At 33.9% G+C, this 21972-nt stretch overlaps 3 protein-coding genes and 3 pseudogenes across 3 annotated transcripts; 1 reads left to right on the top strand and 5 right to left on the bottom strand.

Moving 5' to 3' along the window:
- The first annotated feature begins 707 nt into the window (after positions 1-707).
- On the top strand, positions 708-1402 carry LOC120134994. The gene is made up of 3 exons (XM_039151364.1): positions 708-922; positions 1003-1074; positions 1182-1402. The coding sequence occupies exons 1-3, from the start codon at positions 755-757 to the stop codon at positions 1236-1238; spliced, it is 297 nt and encodes a 98-aa protein (XP_039007295.1). The 5' UTR covers positions 708-754; the 3' UTR covers positions 1239-1402.
- A 945-nt stretch (positions 1403-2347) lies between these two features.
- On the bottom strand, positions 2348-3668 carry LOC120135126 (annotated as a pseudogene).
- Positions 3669-4725: 1057 nt separating this feature from the next.
- LOC120135232 (endochitinase EP3-like) lies at positions 4726-5553 on the bottom strand. Its single transcript, XM_039151542.1, has 2 exons — positions 5266-5553; positions 4726-5150 (listed from the first exon to the last, which is right to left on the bottom strand). The coding sequence occupies exons 1-2, from the start codon at positions 5543-5545 to the stop codon at positions 4741-4743; spliced, it is 690 nt and encodes a 229-aa protein (XP_039007473.1). The 5' UTR covers positions 5546-5553; the 3' UTR covers positions 4726-4740.
- Positions 5554-12788: 7235 nt separating this feature from the next.
- Positions 12789-13555, bottom strand: LOC120135125 (annotated as a pseudogene).
- Positions 13556-14445: 890 nt separating this feature from the next.
- LOC120135230 (endochitinase EP3-like) lies at positions 14446-15294 on the bottom strand. The gene is made up of 2 exons (XM_039151541.1): positions 14990-15294; positions 14446-14861 (listed from the first exon to the last, which is right to left on the bottom strand). Exons 1-2 carry the CDS (start codon positions 15267-15269, stop codon positions 14446-14448), a joined length of 696 nt encoding a protein of 231 aa, XP_039007472.1. The 5' UTR covers positions 15270-15294.
- Positions 15295-18174: 2880 nt separating this feature from the next.
- On the bottom strand, positions 18175-19030 carry LOC120135231 (annotated as a pseudogene).
- Positions 19031-21972: the final 2942 nt, after the last annotated feature.

Raw genomic sequence — 21972 nt, 5'->3', positions numbered from 1 at the left:
AGTTAACTCGATGACTGAGATATGATAAAATATGATCATAAAATCTCAATCAACTATCATGTTACAATCAGCATGTTAACATCCAACTTCGAAGACAATCAATTTTTTAATAGAGATGGATGACTTTGAAATATATGAATAGTCGAGCGATCATTTTATAATTTTTAATAATTGGGGGACTCAATAAAGTAACATCCTATAGTCAAAGACCATTTTATAACTTTTAATAGTCAAGAGACTCAATAAAATATCACTATGGGGATCATTTGTGTACCTTATCCACTTTTTATCAACGGACCACAACACAATTTTAAAATTAAACAAATGAAATTTGGATCACAACAACAGAAAAATTAAGATAAAATATGAATTAATAACAATGTCATATTTTTTTATTTTATAAGATGGAGATGATTGAAATCAAATTGACTATCTTGAAAGAAGACCATGTTTATTTTGTGTGAATAATTGGACGTTTAATAAAATTTCTCGATGTTTTTTATTTGAAATTTAACGTATTTATTAGATAATTTATTAAACATAATAAAAAATAATTTAAATATTGGTTTATTTTTTAATAAAAAATTAGTGTATTTTCCTTACCATTATAATTCAATTTTCTAATACTTACTCACTCCAAAGGTTTCTGCAAATATCCAATAACACGTGGTTCTTATCCTAAACCCAAATTATATAAACCTTTCCTAAAAAAAAAAAAAGATTCGCCACTCTTTGATCAACCCAATTGACGACCATGGGGAGGAGCGGTTGGAGCAGAGGAATCGGAAACGTGAGATCATTCATCGGAAACTCGATGGGAGGTCTCCGAGGCGGCCCCAATATAGCCTCTTGGATCGTCGCCGGAACTCTCGCTTATTTCCTTTGGGTGAAACCCTCTCAAGATCTCAAAAGACAACAACAGGTTTCTTTCCCCCCTGATCAATTCGTCAAAGTCATACTTGTTTTTGTTTTAAAACAAAAGATTCATTTTTGATTCTGTAGGAACGGGCAGCTCTCGCAGCTTCGGATCCTTACCGATATATAGAGAAACGGAAACCGATTCCTGATCCCCAGGTGTTTGATTTAATGCCCCTTGGGGTTTCTTTTATGATAGCTTCGGCTTCAGATTTACGTTGAAATTAAAGCTTATTTTCGACTTTTTGTTGTGAATTGGATGGCAGGATAATGGATTGATATACGGCAACAAGAAGAAATCTGATAGTAAAACAGAGGAATAATCAATAATGTGCTATATTACCATTTTGTAAGTTTTATTTTTCTTCTGTATGTTTCATAAAGCTATGAGAATTGTGATAGGATGTTGATTATGTAGTATTAAGTATATGATTGTAATAAATCTCATGATAACTAATTCAGAATTCGCTGTACTTTGGCTCTTTCAACATCCATTTCTATTCCTTTTTACAAGTTGGAAGAATGTTCTGTTATCTGCAAAATAATTCAATAAGAGTTTCTTCATAAAATTCATGGATTCTTTCCCATGGCCCTTTCTTCTGGGTGTGGGTTTGTGGTACAAGTGGGAACCGGGTACTTTGGATTGGGTTATTTTGAACTCAGATTATATCGAAATATGGTCATTTTGAGCTTAGATCATATTAAATTCTGATAATTTTGAACTAGCTTACCTTTCTTTCTCGTTTTATTTCTAATTTGGAATGATTTGGTTTTACAAGTGAGGATGAGACCAGTATTGTTAGAATCTTTTTTAGTCATCGACAACGTATATACACCTTGCAGACGCAACGGGTCGAACCCGAGACCTCTAAAAGACCAACACTCCTTTTACCACTGAGGTCGCTTGACGGGTTCATATCTCTCATTTCTTTCCCCTCACTTCTCTTTCCTACCAAACATCCAAAATTTATTTTCTTTTCGCTTTTACACTCCTTCCATTATTCCATTTTTCCACCTAATCAAGTAAAGCCTTAAAGTTTAGATCTTTATTTTTAAGGTTTGGACAGAGTTTGTTTTCGAGTTCAAATTCATTTTGTCACTTCTTTTTTGTGGGAGGTTTTGAGGTTATAAGGGTTTAGCTTTTCAATCATCAACAGAATCTTTCCCGATCTTCTCAATCTTTCTCATTTATCACAATCAATTCCTAAACCATAATTACATACATTTCTGCATGCTTAATGATTCAATTGTTAAGGAAAGCTTTATATATATAGATGTATGCATATATTTAGACAATGATTTGTGTTGGTAGTTTGGTTGTGCCAGTTAGAAATGATTGCTGATGCCATCTGCAATCATTTCTGCACTATGCATGTTGGCCAAAACAAAGATGCAATTCAATAATGTATGATTACATTTTCTTCATTTAACATAATTAGAGTTGAAATATATTATTTTGAAAATGTAATCTAGCAGGTTAGATTAGGTCCAGGATCAACACCAAGCTGGTTACAATAATCGGTATAGTACTCGATCCGTCGTTGAACGGTGGTCGGGTTTCCACCATCACACTCCATACCATTAATGGCACGAATAGTTGCCCCGAACCCTTGGTTTGTGACCGGTTGAACAAAGTTCACCCAGAACCAGACTGCGGTCTTGAAGGAGATAACTGGGTCCGTGGCAACGGTTTCAGGCGAGTTTAATCCATCGAACCTGATGTTCTCGCCGGCTGGTCCGTAGTTGAAATTCCAGGATAGTTGGATTGGTCCTCGGCCGTAGTATCCTTTGTTAGGGTTGCATGGATATTGTGTGTTGGTTTCATCACAGTAGTCCCTTGTGGCACCGTTATCTATGTAGCAAAAATCTGCATTACAAAAGAAAGGCGTTTGCTGGTTAATTACCATGAAAATTTGATGACACAACATTTTTATACTCAGATTACGATCCAAATTCAAATTTGTTACAGTTTAAGTTTAACTCGACTCAATTATACTCGACTTGACAAAATGCATGTTAGTCTTCGAATTAAACAACTAAACATTTACGAGTAACAATTAAGAAAAGTGAGGGATCTTACGTCTGGTCTCGTGGGTGACATCGCCAGAGAAAGCTGCAATCTCACGCCGAGAATCATCAGCGGATCCAATTCTTCCGAACCGAGGATAAGGACCAAGAGCTTAGAGAAATGCTGATCTCGAATAAAAATTACTCCCTTCACAATTAGCTTCCGCAACATCCAAAATCCAATTAAAGAATTCCGGAGTAACGATGTCAGCCACCGAAACGTTGTTTAAAGCTGGTGGCGGATTACAGGGACCCTGTTGGCACCCTGGGCCGCAATAATCATCACCGGTGCCGCAAAACCCTCACCGACTACAACATAAATCTTGTTTGCAACGGCTGTTGTGAGCATTCACTGTGGTTGCTCCGATGCCAATAATCGCTGCGAGAAGAATGGTTAGTAAATGTTTCCTCATATCGGAGGAAAAATGAGATTTTATTTTTGGGAACTGAAGAATGTGTTTAATGGAGAAGAATGGCGGGGATGAGTTATTGAGTTGAGAAGATAAAGTGAAAGTTGGTGGCGTTTTGAAAGTCAAAGTTTGGCGTGCAGTGTTCGGGCCGCTGGCAATTGCTCCGGCTTTGACTTCGTGCGCGTACGCTTTTCGCTAATGTGAACCACACCTGTAAATAACAGCTAGGACTTCGTCTAACAGCACATGAAGGTAACGTGCTCCTTTGATTTTCATAGTAAAGAAATTATTGTAATCTTTTAAAATTCTAAATTTGAGTATTAAGAATGTTAGAAATGTGAGCGTTTAATGTCAAATAGTTGAGAGTGTTCTTTAAACAAGTACTAATTTATACTTACCTCAAATTAATTAAAAAAATTATTATTTTTAAATAAAGTTATAAATATAAATATTAATATTTAAATTAAGTTTTTATTTTATTCCCGTTCAAAATTTAACATTAAGTTTTGAAAAAAAAACTTTAGATATTAAAACAGACCAAAACTGATAGTTTAGGTACTAAACACGTGAAATTTTTAACAACGGGTACTAAAATGAAATAAAAACTAAACATTATATATGGTTTTAACAAAAAAAATTAAAAGTTTAGATATTAAAATAGACTAAAACTGATAGTTTAAGCATTAAATGCATAATTTACCCTAAATTAAATAGAGGGCTCGAAAGGAAAGAGAGAAATCTCCCTCCTATCGTAGAAGATATACTATGAGTATATAATAATCATGTAATCATTTATTCGTAGGATAAGATATAGTCTAAAAATATTTCATATAATTATTAGAAAATAATATAATTCATTTATATTTATTTAAATCATTCATATTACTTTTAAGATTGATCATATTCAATTTATTCTAATATTTCATATTTAAATTACGTCCAAAACTATTAAAAACCTCATATTATCATATAGGAAGTATACAAATATATAATTGATTTATTATCAGGTGCACTTTTGATTTATTTAAAAAATATTTTTAAATAATATTTTATTTATTTAAAAAAATAAAGACTTGACACATGTTAATTAATGAGTTTTTAAAAAATGTAAATAAGAAAACATTAGACACTTATTTTTAACAAAAAAATTCTTTAAGCACTAAAAGTTAATTTTAAGTATAATTTAAGCATTTATTTTTATATTAAGCCTTATTTATAAAACTTGTCACTGATAATACACCAACCATATATAATACTCTTAATTTTTATCATTACGTTGATTTCATGACGTACAGCTTCATTTTGTTTTATTTATGAGGATTAAGTAGTCGGAACCGAAAGTAAAATTCTAGCACCTAAGATTAGGTCCAGGATCAACACCGAGCTGGCTGCAATAATTTATATAGTACCCGACCCGAGCCTCCACTGCCGGTGGATTCCCTCCGTCGCACTCGATAACCCCGTTAATGGCTCGAATCGTCGCCCCAAACCCTTGGCCTAGGACTTGTTGAACATTGTTCACCCAAAACCAGAAGGCCGCCTTGAAGGCGATAACAGGGTCATTGGCCACGGTTTCGGGCGAGTTTAGTCCATCGAACCCGATGTTCTGCCCGGCTTGTATGTAGTTGTAGTTCCAGGTTAGTTGGAGCGGACCGCGACCGTAGTAGTTTTTGTCGGGGTTGCACGGAAAGTTGGTCGGATCACAGTACTGGCTGTTGGGGAAGCTTGGACCAGCTATCTCATTTATGTAGCAAAGATCTGTACAAAACAATAGCATTCGTTACATTTATAATCGTAATAAATATAATATTATTCGGTGTATGTATGTATCGACCGTAAATTTAGGTTTATAAGAGGGATATAGGGATTATACTTCCAGTTTCATGTGTGACATGAGCAAAGAAAGCCGCAACCTCACGCCTAGTATCGTCAGCCGTACCGAATTGAGAAAATGAATTGAAAGCCTCAATAAATGAAGCCCTTGTATAAAAGCTCCTCCCTTCACAACCTGGATCTGATTGAGACTTTATCCCATCAAAGAATTGATCTGTCACAATATCAGGCACTGTCTGAGCCCCTATCGACACCGAACCGACGAGAATTCCGACAATGAAAACGGTTAGCAGAGCCTTCATCATATCGGGAAATAACATTTTTGTAAAGATCGAAGTAAGTTTTGATGTGAAGAAAATGTGCGTAGGCGTTCCACTAATTATATTGACGACGGCGGCTTATTTTTTGTGGTCGGAATTATTTGCTATCTCCATTGGAATAATCAGACGCAAGAGATCAAATTGAATCCTAATTCTGACTTTTCTTTTTCTAATAATTCATTTATTAATGTCAAACTCAACCCTCTAAAATTAATATTTGGATTTACTATTCAAAAAATATATTTGCATTTATCCCATATATATTGAATTTTATTAGATAAATCACAAATAATTTTTTATTCATTTTTTTATACAATAAAATTTAAGCCATGATGACTCCTATAGTCTAGGGTCAGGGTATACTTAAGACCTAATTAAGATTTACATAAGAATTTACAGATTACCCACCAAAAATGACGGTGGTGGGATTCAAACTTATGCCAACACTCTTTAGTAGTTTTTTATTCATTTAATAGTTTAAATGAAAATTTATTTTATATAACAATCTATCATCTTTTAATTAAGAATAGGGTAAAGTATAGTAATAGTCACTGAACTTTTCTAAAATTTTCACTTAGGTCCCCCAACTTTTAAAACTTGCAATACAATTCTCCAATATTTAGTCCGTTTGCAATATGGTCCCCGACATAACCGGCCGTTTGACGCCGTTACACTGCCGTTAGAAGAAGATGGCGCGACAGTCCTCTAACATTTAATCCGTTTGCAATATGGTCACTAAACTTTTCAGCGCTTGCATTTAGGTCCCCCAACTTTTAAAACTTGCAACACAATCCTCAACTTCATTCTAAATCCCAAATTCCAAAATAATTCAATTATATTTTAAACCCAAAATTCTAAAATACTTTAATTTAGGGTTTAGAATGTAATTAGAGTATTTTTGGAATTTAGGGTTTAGAGTGTAATTAAAGTATTTTGGAATTTTGAACATGAATTTACTATTTTACAGTGTTCACTTCAATATAAATTTGAGATTTGTTGCATGCACATCCAACGGCTGTCGCACTTTGAACATGAAAAGTGCACTTATCACGTTTGTTGCATAAACCGTTGAAGTAAAAGGAACAAGGCCAATTTGTCTTGTTCACAGCTGTCGCACTTTGGTATGATAATCCAATAGGTTTGGATGGAACTTGAGCATACACATCCAACGACTGCGAAAATAGTAAAGAGTTTTAGTTCATAGGACTACAACATACAACCGAGCAATAACTAAAATAAACCAAGAATATCAATTAATAAATCATTTGAAATGATGACTTAATAAATAAAGGGAAAGAGGTTCGATCATAGTCACTCCAAAAGCTAAGGCGTCAAATGGGTTGTTTAAGATAGACATTAGATGCCAAATACAACATTATCGGTTGCAAATGCATTAATGGCCTACCCTTTTAACATATAATTGCTTCTAATGCTCTATGTTTAATGTTCCTCAATAGTCAAACATGATAGGAATCTGAAGCATATAGCAAAACTAAAATTATAGGACCCCATAATTCTTGTAAATTCATGGCATGTCAGCAATAAAAGACATTGTAAAATATAGATGACACTACAACAAACATATATATGCCATAAATAAAGGTGCAAATATGCAATGATCGGACAACATATCAAGTAGTTGCTCTAAACATACTACCCTGTCATGATGTCTTTCGAGTTACGTGCATGCATAATTGTCTTATAAAGCTATAATTCAATACAAATTCAACTGTAAAATTTCCAAAAACATGTAAAAAAATCCAATTCGTTCACAATATATCAGTTCCATAATCAACATGAACTTATTAAAAAAGAATACGAGCTCATATGGTGCCAAAAACCACAGGTCGAATCAATAGAATTCCCACCAAACTAGTACCAGCAGTCTCTCGGATTGAGGCTGACGATTTCAGTATATTGCTACTCACAACCAATTCCTTGCTTTAAAGAAAAACCAAACAAGAAGGTCACAAAAATTTAGCCTAAGACCCTCTTTCACTTCTATTCTGATGGACTGAATATCTTTCATAAGGAGTACTAAAAGTTTTGATTAAGAAGAAAGAAAGAAAATTAGATGGATTTGGTTTAAAACTAACACTGAATATCCAGATCCTTGACATGCAATTCCAGAAACATCAAAATTTCAACAAAAAACACACAATTCTTCATCCATTTTTTTCTTTGTAAATAAAAAGCTGAAAGACAGAGCACTGCTTGGGTTTACAATTTTACATGGCGGAAACTGAAGAACAAAAACCAAACGAGAGTGCATGTGAGCGAATGAGACAAAGAGGTGAAGGCGTTGTTTAGGATTTCATTATATTTAATCATCTGTTGGATAATCTTTAACCACAAAGATTAAACGAAGAAATTACTATATGTCATTTATACAAAATAATTCCAGCTTTGTTGGTGTCTTTCAACAATGATACTTAGTTCATCTTAGTATTATTTGTCAACTCTACATTTCTAACCCCATTTTTTTCTCACAAGCATTTCATCGAACATCTATGCTTCACCTGAGATGACTTGTATCTAACATTACACCTTGAATCGTTGATGGTCCTGATAGTCCCTTGGTCGGGTCTTCTCTCAATGGACTCTTATTCAAGTGAACACCTCCGCATAATTCAAAGTTAGATTATAATTTCCCATGCATCCCCGACTGAAAAGTTGCACTGGAAATGAGAAGAGAGAAGTGAAAAAGGAAATTCGAGATCGAAAAAGAATTTGGGGTTTAGAATGAAATTAAGAAATGTGTTGCAAGTTTTAAAAGTTTGGGGACCTAAATGCAAGTGCCTAAAAGGTTCAGTGACTATATTGTAAACGGACTAAATGTTGGAGGACTACCACGTCATCTTCTTCTAACGGCAGTGTAACGGCGTCAAACGACCGATTACGTCGGGACCATATTGCAAATGTGGATAAAATGGAGGATAGCTTAAAAAATCAGGATTCATAATTGTCAAATAATTGTCAATATATATATATATAAGTTTAAATTTAAGAAATAAGGAATTTTCAAAAAAAAATCAAGGATTCGTAATTGTCAAATAATTGTCAATATATATATATATATAGAAGTTTAAAGTTAACAAATAAGGAAATAAAAAAATAAGGATTCATGATTGTCAAAAAAATCAGGCTTCACAATTGTCAAATAATTGTCAATATATGTATATAAGTTTAAATTTAAGAAATAAGGAATTCTAAAAAAAATCAGGATTCATGATTGTCAAATAATTGTAAAAAAAATCAGGATTCATAATTGTCATATAATTGTCAATATATATAAGTTTAAATTTAAGAAATAAGGAATTTTCAAAAAAATCAAGATTCATAATTGTCAAATAATTGTAAAAAATCAGTATTCATAATTGTCAATATATATATATATATTAATAATTTTAAATTTAAGAAATAAGAAATTTTCAAAAAATCAGGATTCATAATTGTCAAATAATTTTATAAAGGTTTGAATACAAATTTAACACTTGTAAAACATATCGTTATGAAGTTTAAGATTAAAATTTTGGTATTTAGTTTTCCAAAACGGAATTGGGGAGAGTTAATTAAGATCAATTAATGCACGAACCAACTTATTTCACTGGTTAAATGAATATTGTTTCTAAAGGTCACGAGTTTGAGCACCAGCGACTCCAGCAGGGTGATATAATGTTTTTGTTAAATGATTGAGAGTATTTAAAACAAATACTACTTTATAATTACCTTAGCTTAATCAAAAAAAAATTAAGATCAATTAATAATTGCCTAATTTATATTTGATAAATGTCGGAGAGTAATTTTTTTTGAATAATCTATGATAAGTACACGACAGTATTTGTTAAAAGGTAACTCTTAACCTTTCAACATTAATCGCTTACATCCCTAGCATCTATCGAACCTGGATCCTTAAGTAATAACAATAATTCATTTATCACAAAACTTCGATTCGTGCATGTCGGAGAGTAAATTAAGATCAATTAAGAATTGCCTACTTTATAATTTGACAAACGTAAGATCAATTATTAGCGACTTGTGTTTGAGTGCCGGTGTTTGATTGTTTGAAGATGGGACGCGGTTTTAGTAGTTTGAGATGTTAAAAATTAAAAGGGTAAACTACATATTTAGTCACCCAACTATAACTTTAGTTCAATTTTGGTTACTTGACTATTTTTTTAAACTTATCACTGACGTTACGTTTTCGTTTCATTTTGGTCACATATTATTAAAAAACTAACAGTGATTTTGACATTTCACCATAAGATATTGTTATATCATCATTGAAAAAATGTCACATCAACAGTTTTGTTAATTTTTTAAGGGTAAATTACACAATTCCTTACTAAATTTTACCCTCTCTCATATTTTACTCATCCTACTTTCAATTTTTCTTTGCTCACTAAGCTTTACGAATTGAATCATTTTGCTCACTCTATTATCTCTCTAACGTTGTGATGATGTGTCATTTTTTATTATTATTTATAAAATAATTGAAAATATAAAGTGTAAGTTACAACGTTCCTCACTGAATTTTACTATATCTCATATTTTGCTCACCCAACTATAAAATAAAAACAGAAGGTGGCAGGATGCAACTGTCAATCACAGTCGACCGCCATGAGTCTGAATCCTACCTCTATTTTATTGGAACTTTCTCCGAAATCCACAAATTGGAGATTAAAAGTGAGGAAGTCAAAACGTTTCAGTCGATATTCACGAATTTTGGGACATTTTCGTGTAAAATAACCACTAGGTTCGGACTCAAGGGTCGAGACAAACCGACCCATGAAATTTAGAATCGAACAACCAACATCTACGGTGGTCGACGGTGGTCGGAAGTGGTGTCTAACCACCTTCTATTTTTATTTTATAATTTTAATTATTTTATAATAAGTAATAAAAAAATGCCACATCATACAAAAATAATAATATAAAATACAGAGTGATCAAAACAGAAGCAATGTGTAATTGATTAATAGGTTGCAATTTCCAAACACCGTTCCTCCTTTTTTATTTTCTATTTCATTCGAACCTAAGCAAAGCCAAGCAAAAATAGCAAAAAAAATATAACGAGAAAGAGAAAAGAGTTTACCTTTTCGTCAAGAAGAAGAAGCGTCGTCGAAAAGTTGAAATTCGAAGGGTCTCGGCGTAGATCCATGACGTTGTATGCTCTCCCTTATGAAACGAATCCTGGATCCTTGTTGCTGGCGTCGAGGCGAGCAAACCTTGAAGTTTTGGTGGTCAATTGCAACCGGAAGTGGTGATCGACGCGGCGTCTGGCGACGGTGATGACGGTGTAGCGGCCACCGAAACTCCCAGTCTAGAGATAAGGAAGAGGGAATCGGGGTAAAGAGAGAAGAGAGTATGCAAAAATGAAAAAAAGGAAAAAAAAGGCTATTTATAGACATGACAAAACGGTGTCGTTTTGGCACACCCCAAACGCCGTAAAACGACGTCGTTTTGATTCCTTCCTCTATGTTGTGCGTTTTGTCCTTTAAAGGTCTAATCACGAGGGAAGTCCCCTGGTTTCCCGATTTCATTTTGCTCCCAATTCTGTTTTATTTCATTTAATTAATTTCAAGTTTTGTCTTTATTTCATAATTTTCCATTTTATTTTCTACTACTAATTTTTGGTTTATTCGCTTATAGGTCCCTTCAATTTAGTCTTGTTTTTACATTTTGGTCCCTGCTTTAATTCTTCAATCGCATGTTTAATTTTGCATCTATTTCAATTTAGTCATTTTTTATTCATACGATTATTTAATATTTACTCCTCATTTGTTTATGTAAAATTCAATTTAGTCCCTAATGTTAACTGATTTATTTTAATTGCAATCCTCTCTTTTTATTTAATCTATATTTGCAATCATTTTATTAACTTCAATATTTTATTTTCATTTCAGGTCATCTATCATTTGTACTTAACACTTGATGTTAGGGTTAGACAACATTAGTTTCTAGAATTTAGAACGGTAGTGAATCCTATCCGTGTTTATATTATGCTTCTAGATTAAAGAAACACGTCATACATATTCAATACTTTCATCACATTATTTCAAACACGATATGTTCTCGAATTAATTGGACATTCATTATCTTTCTAGATATTGGAGGATTTCAAGGTTATTTAGTGAGAGAACATATCTTTGATTTTCCATGAAAACAAACATCATAGGAATTTTCGGACTTTGATGATGAATATTTCTAGATTTTCTTAGACGTTCTAAAATTTAGAGGTAAGAGGTTGTAAGTTCCGAATTTTGGCATGATCCAAAATCGAGGTGCCTTCTTGATGTGATTTTAATATGAATTGATGACACCAATGAAAGACTTCACCCCCAAAATTTTGTTAGATTAATTTGTGAATTTTTTCCCCGGATTTTCGAGCATAATTTCATTTCTCTTAGCCTTTAGAGAATACAAAGTTATTCTTGAGAAATTAAAATTCCTTATTAATCTAAAAATACATCGATTGCATTAATAGTCGAGATAAAATATTCGTGATCAAGTAAACATCATTTTTACGGGCGTAGTGAGTGTGCTAACCCTTCCTCACACGTAATCGTGCCCCCGAACTCGATCTTTGATTTTTCCCAGACCCCAATTCGATATTTTCATAAAATAAAATATTTTATTACAAGTACCTGATTTTAGGTGTTCCAATCGTACACTTTAAACCGATTGGTGACGACTACCCCAACTTTTCATTAAAAATTCCTCAAACATTTTTTAAAGTAGGAAACCATTCTTCAAATACAAAATATTATTATTTTAATCCCCCGGGGTGAAAAATGGTGCGTACATAGTGTACTTCCATTAACGTGTCTAATTTTACTTGTTAGTCCATTTAGAAGTTCTTGTAATATTGAACCCGTGATCTTTTAAAATTTTAAATTTTTTATCTAATACCTATCATCAATCGCCTAAAGTTGAAAAATTAATTATTTTAAGATTTATTTATTAAATTAAATTTAAACAATAACATAAATTTATACTTTATTATTTTATTATTAATTAATTAATATTATTATATATCTTCAATTTTACATGCAATACTTTTTTATTAAAATAATGAAAATTTAGTTTCCAATCAGAAAATCCCTCAATACACTATAATCTTAAACGAAAATAAATAAATAAAAGTATTTTAAAATATTGATTTCATTTCGTTTCATACATATATTAATTTATTTTGTTTCTATGAAAAAGGTAGCCGAAACAAGAAACCGAAAGTAAAATGCTAGCATGAAAGATTAGGTCCAGGATCGACACCGAGCTGGGTACAATATTGTGTGTAGTAGTTAATCAGAGCCTGTGCCGTAGCCGGATTCCCTCCATCGCAGTCGATATCCCGTTAACGGCTCGAATCGTTGGCCCGAACTCTCAGCATATCACCGGTTGAACAAAGTTCACCCAATACCATAAGGCCGTCTTGAACGAGATAAGAGAGGGTCCATGACCACGGTTTTGGGTGAGTTTATTCCGTCGAACCCGATGCTCTCTCTGACCGGTATGTAGTTGTAGTTCCACGTTAGTTGGAGCGGACCGCGACCGTAGTAGCTTTTGTCGGGGTTGCATGGATAGTTGATCGGATCACAATACTGATTGTTGGGGAAGCTTGGACCTCCTATCTCTTCTATGTAGCAAAGATCTATATAAAACAAAAACTTTCGTTACATCCGTAATCGTAACAAACATAATATTATTCGATACATGTATGTCTCGATCGTAATTTTAAGTTTATAAGAGGAAGAGAGGGATCATACGTTCGGTTTTACGGATGACATGAGCAAAGAAAGGTAGAATATCTATACCACAAGCTGAACCAAATTGAGGAAAAGAACTGAGAGCCTGAAGAAATGCATCCATTGTATAAAAGTTCTTGCCTTCACAACTTGGATCTATCTGATTAAAAATCTCGCATAAAAACTCATCTATCACGTTATCAGCTATGGTCGTAATTGTCACCGATCCGACCACAAAAATGGTCAGCAGACATTTAAGCATTCTTGAAGGAGATTTTTTTTTGCTATAGGAAATGTTAGTTGACATTATGTTTGATGTGGAAAAATGTTAAACGGTTCAGAGTTAATTATATAGCTCGGATCAAGAGGAGAGTTAATGTCAATTAAAATAAAAGTGATATTTCTTGTCAATACATTATAATCTTAATCAACTTGAAATTGTCAAATATTGAAATCGAAGATTTATGCACGAATGAAACAACTTCGATGATAAATGAATTGTTGATATTTCTTGAGCTTTTGTGTTCGAGCACAAAAAATATTAGGGGTATGAGCGTTTAATGTCAATTGATTAAAAGTTATTTTTTAACTGATACTGCCTTATACTTACATCAGATTATCAAAAAAATCGAAGACTTATCAATTATAATGATCGTCTTAAATATATTTTCATTGAGTTTTTATTTAAATAAGCGTGTTAGATAAATTATTATTTTTATTTTATTGAAAAAAATTAACGTTTAACTTTTAACTGGTTTGATCATCATTTCAAAAATCTATTTGATTTAACCGGTCGAGTGGTCGAAGATATTCATGTTGTCTAAGATAGTTTCGAACCCCGACATTTACCTAGAAAATATAATATCTCTATTTAATTAAAAAATTACTTGATATAATACTTTGAAAATGTTAAATAGGATTGAACCATTTAACGGAGGATATTTGAAGTCCTGATCTGGACAAAAAAATTCATTTAAGACTAAAGTGAAAAAAGTAGACTTTAAGGATTAAATCAACCATTAAACCATTAGAAAAATACAATTGACTTGTATCAAATACGGTCTAATTGTGATGCTGGAGAAGTAATTTTATTCTATTGAGAAATTGGATATAAATAATTATAGCATGTCAATTTATTTATTTATTTATTTTCTAGCATGAAAGATTAGGTCCAGGATCAACCCCAAGCTGATTACAATACTGTGTATAGTAGTTAATCCGAGCTTGAACCGCTGCCGGATTCCCACCGTCGCACTCAATGGCCCCGTTAATGGCTCGAGTCGTCGCCCCAAACCCTTGCCCTATGACCGGTTGAACAGAGTTCACCCAATACCATAAGGCCGTCTTGAAGGAGACAAGAGGGTCATTGGCCACCGTTTCGGGCGAATTTAGTCCGTCGAACCCGATGCTCTCCCCGGCTGGTCCATAGTTAAAGTTCCACGATAATTGGATCGGACCACGACCGTAGTAGCTTCTGTTCGGGTTGCATGGATATTGGGTGTTGTTCGGATCACAATACTGACGGTTGGGAAAGCTTGGACCGGCTATCTCTTCTATGTAACAAAAATCTGTACCGAACATTAACATCCGTTATATATATGATCTTAATAAACACAATATACTACTCGAAAAATGTCCAGTAACTTATACGTATCGATCGTAATTTATAGGAGGAAGAGAGAGAGAAAGACCATACGTCCGGTTTCATGCGTGACATGAGCGAAGAAAGCCGCAACCTCACGCCTAGTATCGTCGACCGTACCGAATCGAGGAAACGAACCGAGAGCCTCAACAAATACAGCCCTCGAGTAAAAGTTCCTCCCTTCACAACCTGCATCTGATTGACCAATTATGTCATTAAAGAACTCATCTGTCACGATATCGGCCACCGTCTGAGCCTCTACCGACACCGATCCGACGAGAACCCCGACCACAAAAATGGTCAGCAGGCCCTTCAACATAGGGGGGAATAACATTTTTGTAATATCAAACGTTGATTGAACTAGGTTTTGGTGTGGGGGAAAAGGGTAGATAATTGACAGCTACCTTGTTGCTGGCGTCGAGGCGAGCAAACCTTGAAGTTTTGGTGGTCAATTGCAACCGGAAGTGGTGATCGACGCGGCGTCTGGCGACGGTGATGACGGTGTAGCGGCCACCGAAACTCCCAGTCTAGAGATAAGGAAGAGGGAATCGGGGTAGAGAGAGAAGAGAGTATGCAAAAATGAAAAAAAGGAAAAAAAGGATATTTATAGACATGACAAAACGGTGTCGTTTTGGCACCGCCCAAACGTCGTAAAACGACGTCGTTTTGATTCCTTCCTCTATGTGTGCGTTTTGTCCTTTAAGGTCTAATCACGAGGGAAGTCCCCTGGTTTCCCCAATTTCATTTTTCCCAATTCTGTTTATTTTTATTTACTTTCAAGTTTTGTCTTTATTTCATAATTTTCCATTTTATTTTCTCTACTAATTTTTGGTTTATTCGCTTATAGGTCCCTTCAATTTAGTCTTGTTTTTACATTTTGGTCCCTGCTTTAATTCTTCAATCGCATGTTTAATTTTGCATCTATTTCAATTTAGTCATTTTTTATTCATACGATTATTTAATATTTACTCCTCATTTGTTTATGTAAAATTCAATTTAGTCCCTAATGTTAACTGATTTATTTTAATTGCAATCCACTCTTTTTATTTAATCTATATTTGCAATCATTTTATTAACTTCAATATTTTATTTTCATTTCAGGTCATCTATCATTTGTACTTAACACTTGATGTTAGGGTTAGACAACATTAGTTTCTAGAATTTAGAACGGTAGTGAATCCTATCCGTGTTTATATTATGCTTCTAGATTAAAGAAACACGTCATACATATTCAATACTTTCATCACATTATTTCAAACACGATATGTTCTCGAATTAATTGGACATTCATTATCTTTCTAGATATTGGAGGATTTCAAGGTTATTTAGTGAGAGAACATATCTTTGATTTTCCATAAAAACAAACATCATAGGAATTTTCGGACTTTGATGATGAATATTTCTAAATTTTCTTAGACGTTCTAAAATTTAGAGGTATTTTAAAGAGTTGTAAGTTCCGAATTTTGGCATGATCCATGAAAATCGAGGTGTCTTCTTGAATGTGATTAAATTACAATATTCTTCTAGACGTTGGGAATGTTGATAATCACCCATGAAAGACTTCACCCCCAAAATTTTGTTAGATTAATTTGTGAATTTTTTCCCCGGATTTTCGAGCATAATTTCATTTCTCTTAGCCTTTAGAGAATACAAAGTTATTCTTGAGAAATTAAAATTCCTTATTAAAATTCCAAGCTTCCCCAACAATCAGTATTGTGATCCGACCAACTATCCATGCAACCCCGACAAAAGCTACTACGGTCGCGGTCCGCTCCAACTAACGTGGAACTACAACTACATACCGGTCAGAGAGAGCATCGGGTTCGACGGAATAAACTCACCCAAAACCGTGGACATGAAATATCACTTTTATTTTAATTGACATTAACTCTCCTCTTGATCCGAGCTATATAATTAACTCTGAACCGTTTAACATTTTTCCCCATCAAACATAATGTCAACTAACATTTTCTATAGCAAAAAAAAAAATCTCCTTCAAGAATGCTTAAATGTATGCTGACCATTTTTGTGGTCCGACCAACTATCCATGCAACCCCGACAAACATAATATTATTCGATACATGTATGTCTCGATCGTAATTTTAAGTTTATAAGAGGAAGAGAGGGATCATACGTTCGGTTTTACGGATGACATGAACAAAGAAAAGGTAGAATATCTATACCACAAGCTGAACCAAATTGAGGAAAAGAACTGAGAGCCTGAAGAAATGCATCCTTTGTATAAAAGTTCTTGCCTTCACAACTTGGATCTATCTGATTAAAAATCTCGCATAAAAACTCATCTATCACGTTATCAGCTATGGTCGTAATCGTCACCGATCCGACCACAAAAATGGTCAGCATACATTTAAGCATTCTTGAAGGAGATTTTTTTTTGCTATAGGAAATGTTAGTTGACATTATGTTTGATGTGGAAAAATGTTAAACGGTTCAGAGTTAATTATATAGCTCGGATCAAGAGGAGAGTTAATGTCAATTAAAATAAAAGTGATATTTCTTGTCAATACATTATAATCTTAATCAACTTGAAATTGTCAAATATTGAAATCGAAGATTTATGCACGAATGAAACAACTTCGATGATAAAGGAATTGTTGATATTTCTTGAGCTTTTGTGTTCGAGCACAAAAAATATTAGGGGTATGAGCGTTTAATGTCAATTGATTAAAAGTTATTTTTTAACTGATACTGCCTTATACTTACATCAGATTATCAAAAAAATCGAAGACTTATCAATTATAATGATCGTCTTAAATATATTTTCATTGAGTTTTTATTTAAATAAGCGTGTTAGATAAATTATTATTTTTATTTTATTGAAAAAAATTAACGTTTAACTTTTAACTGGTTGGATCATCATTTCAAAAATCTATTTGATTTAACCGGTCGAGTGGTCAAGATATTCATGTTGTCTAAGATAGTTTCGAACCCCGACATTTACCTAGAAAATATAATATCTCTATTAATTAAAAATTACTTGATAATACTTTGAAAATGTTAAATAGGATGAACATTTAACGGAGGATATTTGAAGTCCTGATCTGGACAAAAAAATTTTTAGACTAAAGTGAAAAAAGTAGACTTTAAGGATCAAATCAACCATTAAACCATTAGAAAAATACAATTGACTTGTATCAAATACGGTCTAATTGTGATGCTGGATAAGTAATTTTATTCTATTGAGAAATTGGATATAAATAATTATAGCATGTCAATTTATTTATTTATTTATTTTCTAGCATGAAAGATTAGGTCCAGGATCAACCCCAAGCTGGTTACAATACTGTGTATAGTAGTTAATCCGAGCTTGAACCGCTGCCGGATTCCCACCGTCGCACTCAATGGCCCCGTTAATGGCTCGAGTCGTCGCCCCAAACCCTTGCCCTATGACCGGTTGAACAGAGTTCACCCAATACCACAAGGCCGTCTTGAAGGAGACAAGAGGGTCATTGGCCACCGTTTCGGGCGAATTTAGTCCGTCGAACCCGATGCTCTCCCCGGCTGGTCCATAGTTAAAGTTCCAGGATAATTGGATCGGACCACGACCGTAGTAGCTTCTGTTCGGGTTGCATGGATATTGGGTTGTCGGATCACAATACTGACTGTTGGGAAAGTTTGGACCGGCTATCTCTCTATGTAACAAAAATCTATACCAAACAATAACTCGTTATATAAGTGATCTTAATAAACACAATAGACTACTCGAAAAATGTCCAGTAACATATACATATCGATCGCAATTATAGGAGAAAGAAGAGAAAAAGATCATACACCCGGTTTCATGTGTGACATGAGCGAAGAAAGCCGCAACCTCACGCCTAGTATCGTCGGCCGTACCGAATCGAGGAAACGAACCGAGAGCCTCAACAAATACAGCCCTTGAGTAAAAGTTCCTCCCTTCACAACCTGCATCTGATTGACCAATTATGCCATTAAAGAACTCATCTGTCACGATATCAGCCACCGTCTGAGCTTCTACCGACACCGATCCGACGAGAACCCCGACCATAAAAATGGTTAGCAGGCCCTTCAACATAGGGGGGAATAACATTTTTGTAATATCAAACGTTGATTGAACTAGGTTTTGGTGTGGGGGAAAAGGGTAGATAATTGACAGCTATTTATAGCTCAACAAAAGTGTATCGAGAAGCTTTGTTATTTGAAATTGTCAATGTTGACATGCAGGGCATAAATTCAAATAGCTAAAGGTTAGACTTTTCGAATCTGTTAAAACTTATTTCTAGATTGTACATAATTCAACCTTTGAATTTTAGTAATTGGAGGAATGACTGCAAAATCAACCCTAAAAAGAACATAATAAAGGGTAAACTACGCATTTAGTATTTAAGTTATCAGTTTTGTTTCATTTTAGTACCTAAACTTTCGATTTTTTTAAAATCATACCTGAAATTTAGCTTTTGTTTCATTCTAGTACCCATGCTCAAAATTTAACATTAAATTATAAAATAAATTGAAAGTTTAGGTACTAAAATAAACCAAAACTGATAGTTTAGGTACTAAACACATTAAGTTTTTAATCACCGCAATACATGATTCAAACCAATCATAGCACATAGAAAAGGTACAAAATTAAATCGAATCCGGAAAGAGGAACCTAAATCAGAGAAATTAAGCTATACTTCGTATAAGTTTATAATTCGAAAATATAAAACAGTTCAGTTGATCCAAAAGGCAATTTACATACCCATGAAACCAGCTGGTTAGGCCTTATCGGTTCTAACCTTCCCATCTACCATAACATGCCTTTGCATAAGAATAGCAATCACTTCTCTATATGTCAGAGCATACTTCAATCTGTTTCGCAGAATGAGTATTGACGGCAAGCATTCCCTGGATTTGTGAGGTCCAGACGATGGCTTCGGTGCCTGCATGAACAAAGAAATTATAAGAAAAAAATTAAAGGCAGTGGCATTGAAATGTTAAGAAAGCAAAAAGGTCTGACACTATAACATACAAATGCACCACCGAGCTTATCGAGCATCCAATGGCTGGGAGCATTGAGCATCTTCAAATGTTTCTTCAACCCTCTCGCCTGCACCAGATAAGAGAAAACATACGATTAAATAAAGCCAGAATGCATATTTTTTGAAGCGCGAGAAATTTCACAACAGAGAAAACGAAACCACCGAAATGCAATATGGATTCCACACATTCAAAACTAAATCAGAGACGAACATTATCATAAAGCAGACAGAAAAGAACATCACATGATCTCAAACCCACAATAAAACAATCATTTGATCTTTACATTGTCTCCATCAACGTGGAACGCAATGCAGATTCCACACATCAAAAAACTAAATCATGGATAAACATACAATAAAGATATAAAAAAGAACGTCTCATTATTTCAAAACTACCATAAAACACAATTAAAAGGCATCATTTGATCTTAATATCCACTTCAGCAACTAGACCTCCTATCTCTACATCAAGAGAAACAGTAATAAAAATATAATGCAGTTGTTACCATCCAAATACCAGAAATTACACAATTTCATGGAAAACCCCAAATAAACCCACCAGCCAAAATCAGCATAGCATTCATTCGTTTATAGAGAATAGTTTATTAAAAACAAGTCAAAAAAATGCTTTGATTCAACAAACTAAATGTCGGGAAAATACTGAAACCAAAAACAGAAAATTCAAGGATGGAAATGATAAGCAAAGAATTAGAACAAGAGTGAGGGCGAATTCAATGGAGAGTAACGAACTGACCATTTCGGTGGAAGGCAGCTCTTTCCACTGAAAGCCTTCACATGCTCAATGGAGGTGAACAATAGGGAGAGTGGGAGACCAAAAATACCACTTGAATTGGGCGGGCAAAGAAGGAAGCCCAATTCTTCCTTCACAATAAACGTTTTTAAATTAATATAGGCATTAATATTTAGTTTTATCTTTACAGTTAACATTTTGTTTTTTTTGACATATTGACTTCAGTTATAATTATTATTTATAATACCTTTTAGGGTAGAGTACAAAAATGATCCCAAACTATAAGATATTATTTTTATAAAGTCCTTCGACTGTTAAAAGTTACAAAATGATCCTCTAACTATAGAATGTTGCTTTGTCAAGTCATGACTATTAAAAATTACAAAACGATTATCTGATTATTCATCCAAAAAGAACCTCCCTGTATAAGACAATTTATAAAAACAAAACTCCTCATCCAATAAAGAATCTCCTTGTAAAAACCAAATTACACATAACAAAACACCTCACCTATAAACTCCATAATAAATAACAAAAAGAAAAAACAAATCCTAAAACAGATTCCATTCAACAGCAAGTAGGGGTGTATTCGGTTCGGTTTTTTACCAAAAACAGAACCGAACCGAAATAAACGGTTTTTCAATATTTAAACCGAAACCGAAACCGAATAGTTAAAAAACCGAAAAAACCGAAAACCGGTTTTTTCGGTTCGGTTCGGGTTTTTCGGTTCGGTTTTTCGGTTTTTCAATGAAAAAATCACTTGAAACTATAATTTTTTTTATAAAAATTGCCTATTCGGTTCAATATATGGAACAAATGGGTTCCATATGGAAAACCCGAACCGAACCGAATCAAAAAAATGAAGCCTTTAAACCGAACCGAAAACCGAACCGTTTAAAGCCAAACCGAACCGAACCGTTTTACTCGGTTCGTGTCGGTTTTCTCGGTTTCGTTGCTCACCCCTAACAACAAGCACCGAAGCCCTGCCCCGAATACACCTCTTTAACCTCAATGCAATAATACTCTTTATCAGTGAAACCATACCCTCAATTCCTCTAAGACTAACTCCATGCAATCTACCGTTCCTCTCCAGCCAAATATGGTATATATAACTACACCAAGCAACACAAATGATTGTCCCCAATAAGGTTTTTCCTTTACCATGTGCTACAACCCAACTCATCATATCACTCTAACAAACCTCAAACCAACTAATATGACAAGCTTGTAAAATACTAGACCAAACCTGCGTAGAAAAATTACATTCAACAAACAAATGG

This window comes from Hibiscus syriacus, unplaced genomic scaffold (genome assembly GCF_006381635.1).
Source record: "Hibiscus syriacus cultivar Baekdansim isolate YM2019G1 unplaced genomic scaffold, ASM638163v2 tig00110602_pilon, whole genome shotgun sequence".
Taxonomy (NCBI): domain Eukaryota; kingdom Viridiplantae; phylum Streptophyta; class Magnoliopsida; order Malvales; family Malvaceae; genus Hibiscus; species Hibiscus syriacus.
Note: the sequence above shows the minus strand (reverse complement) of the source record. Positions and strands in the feature narration are given on the sequence as shown.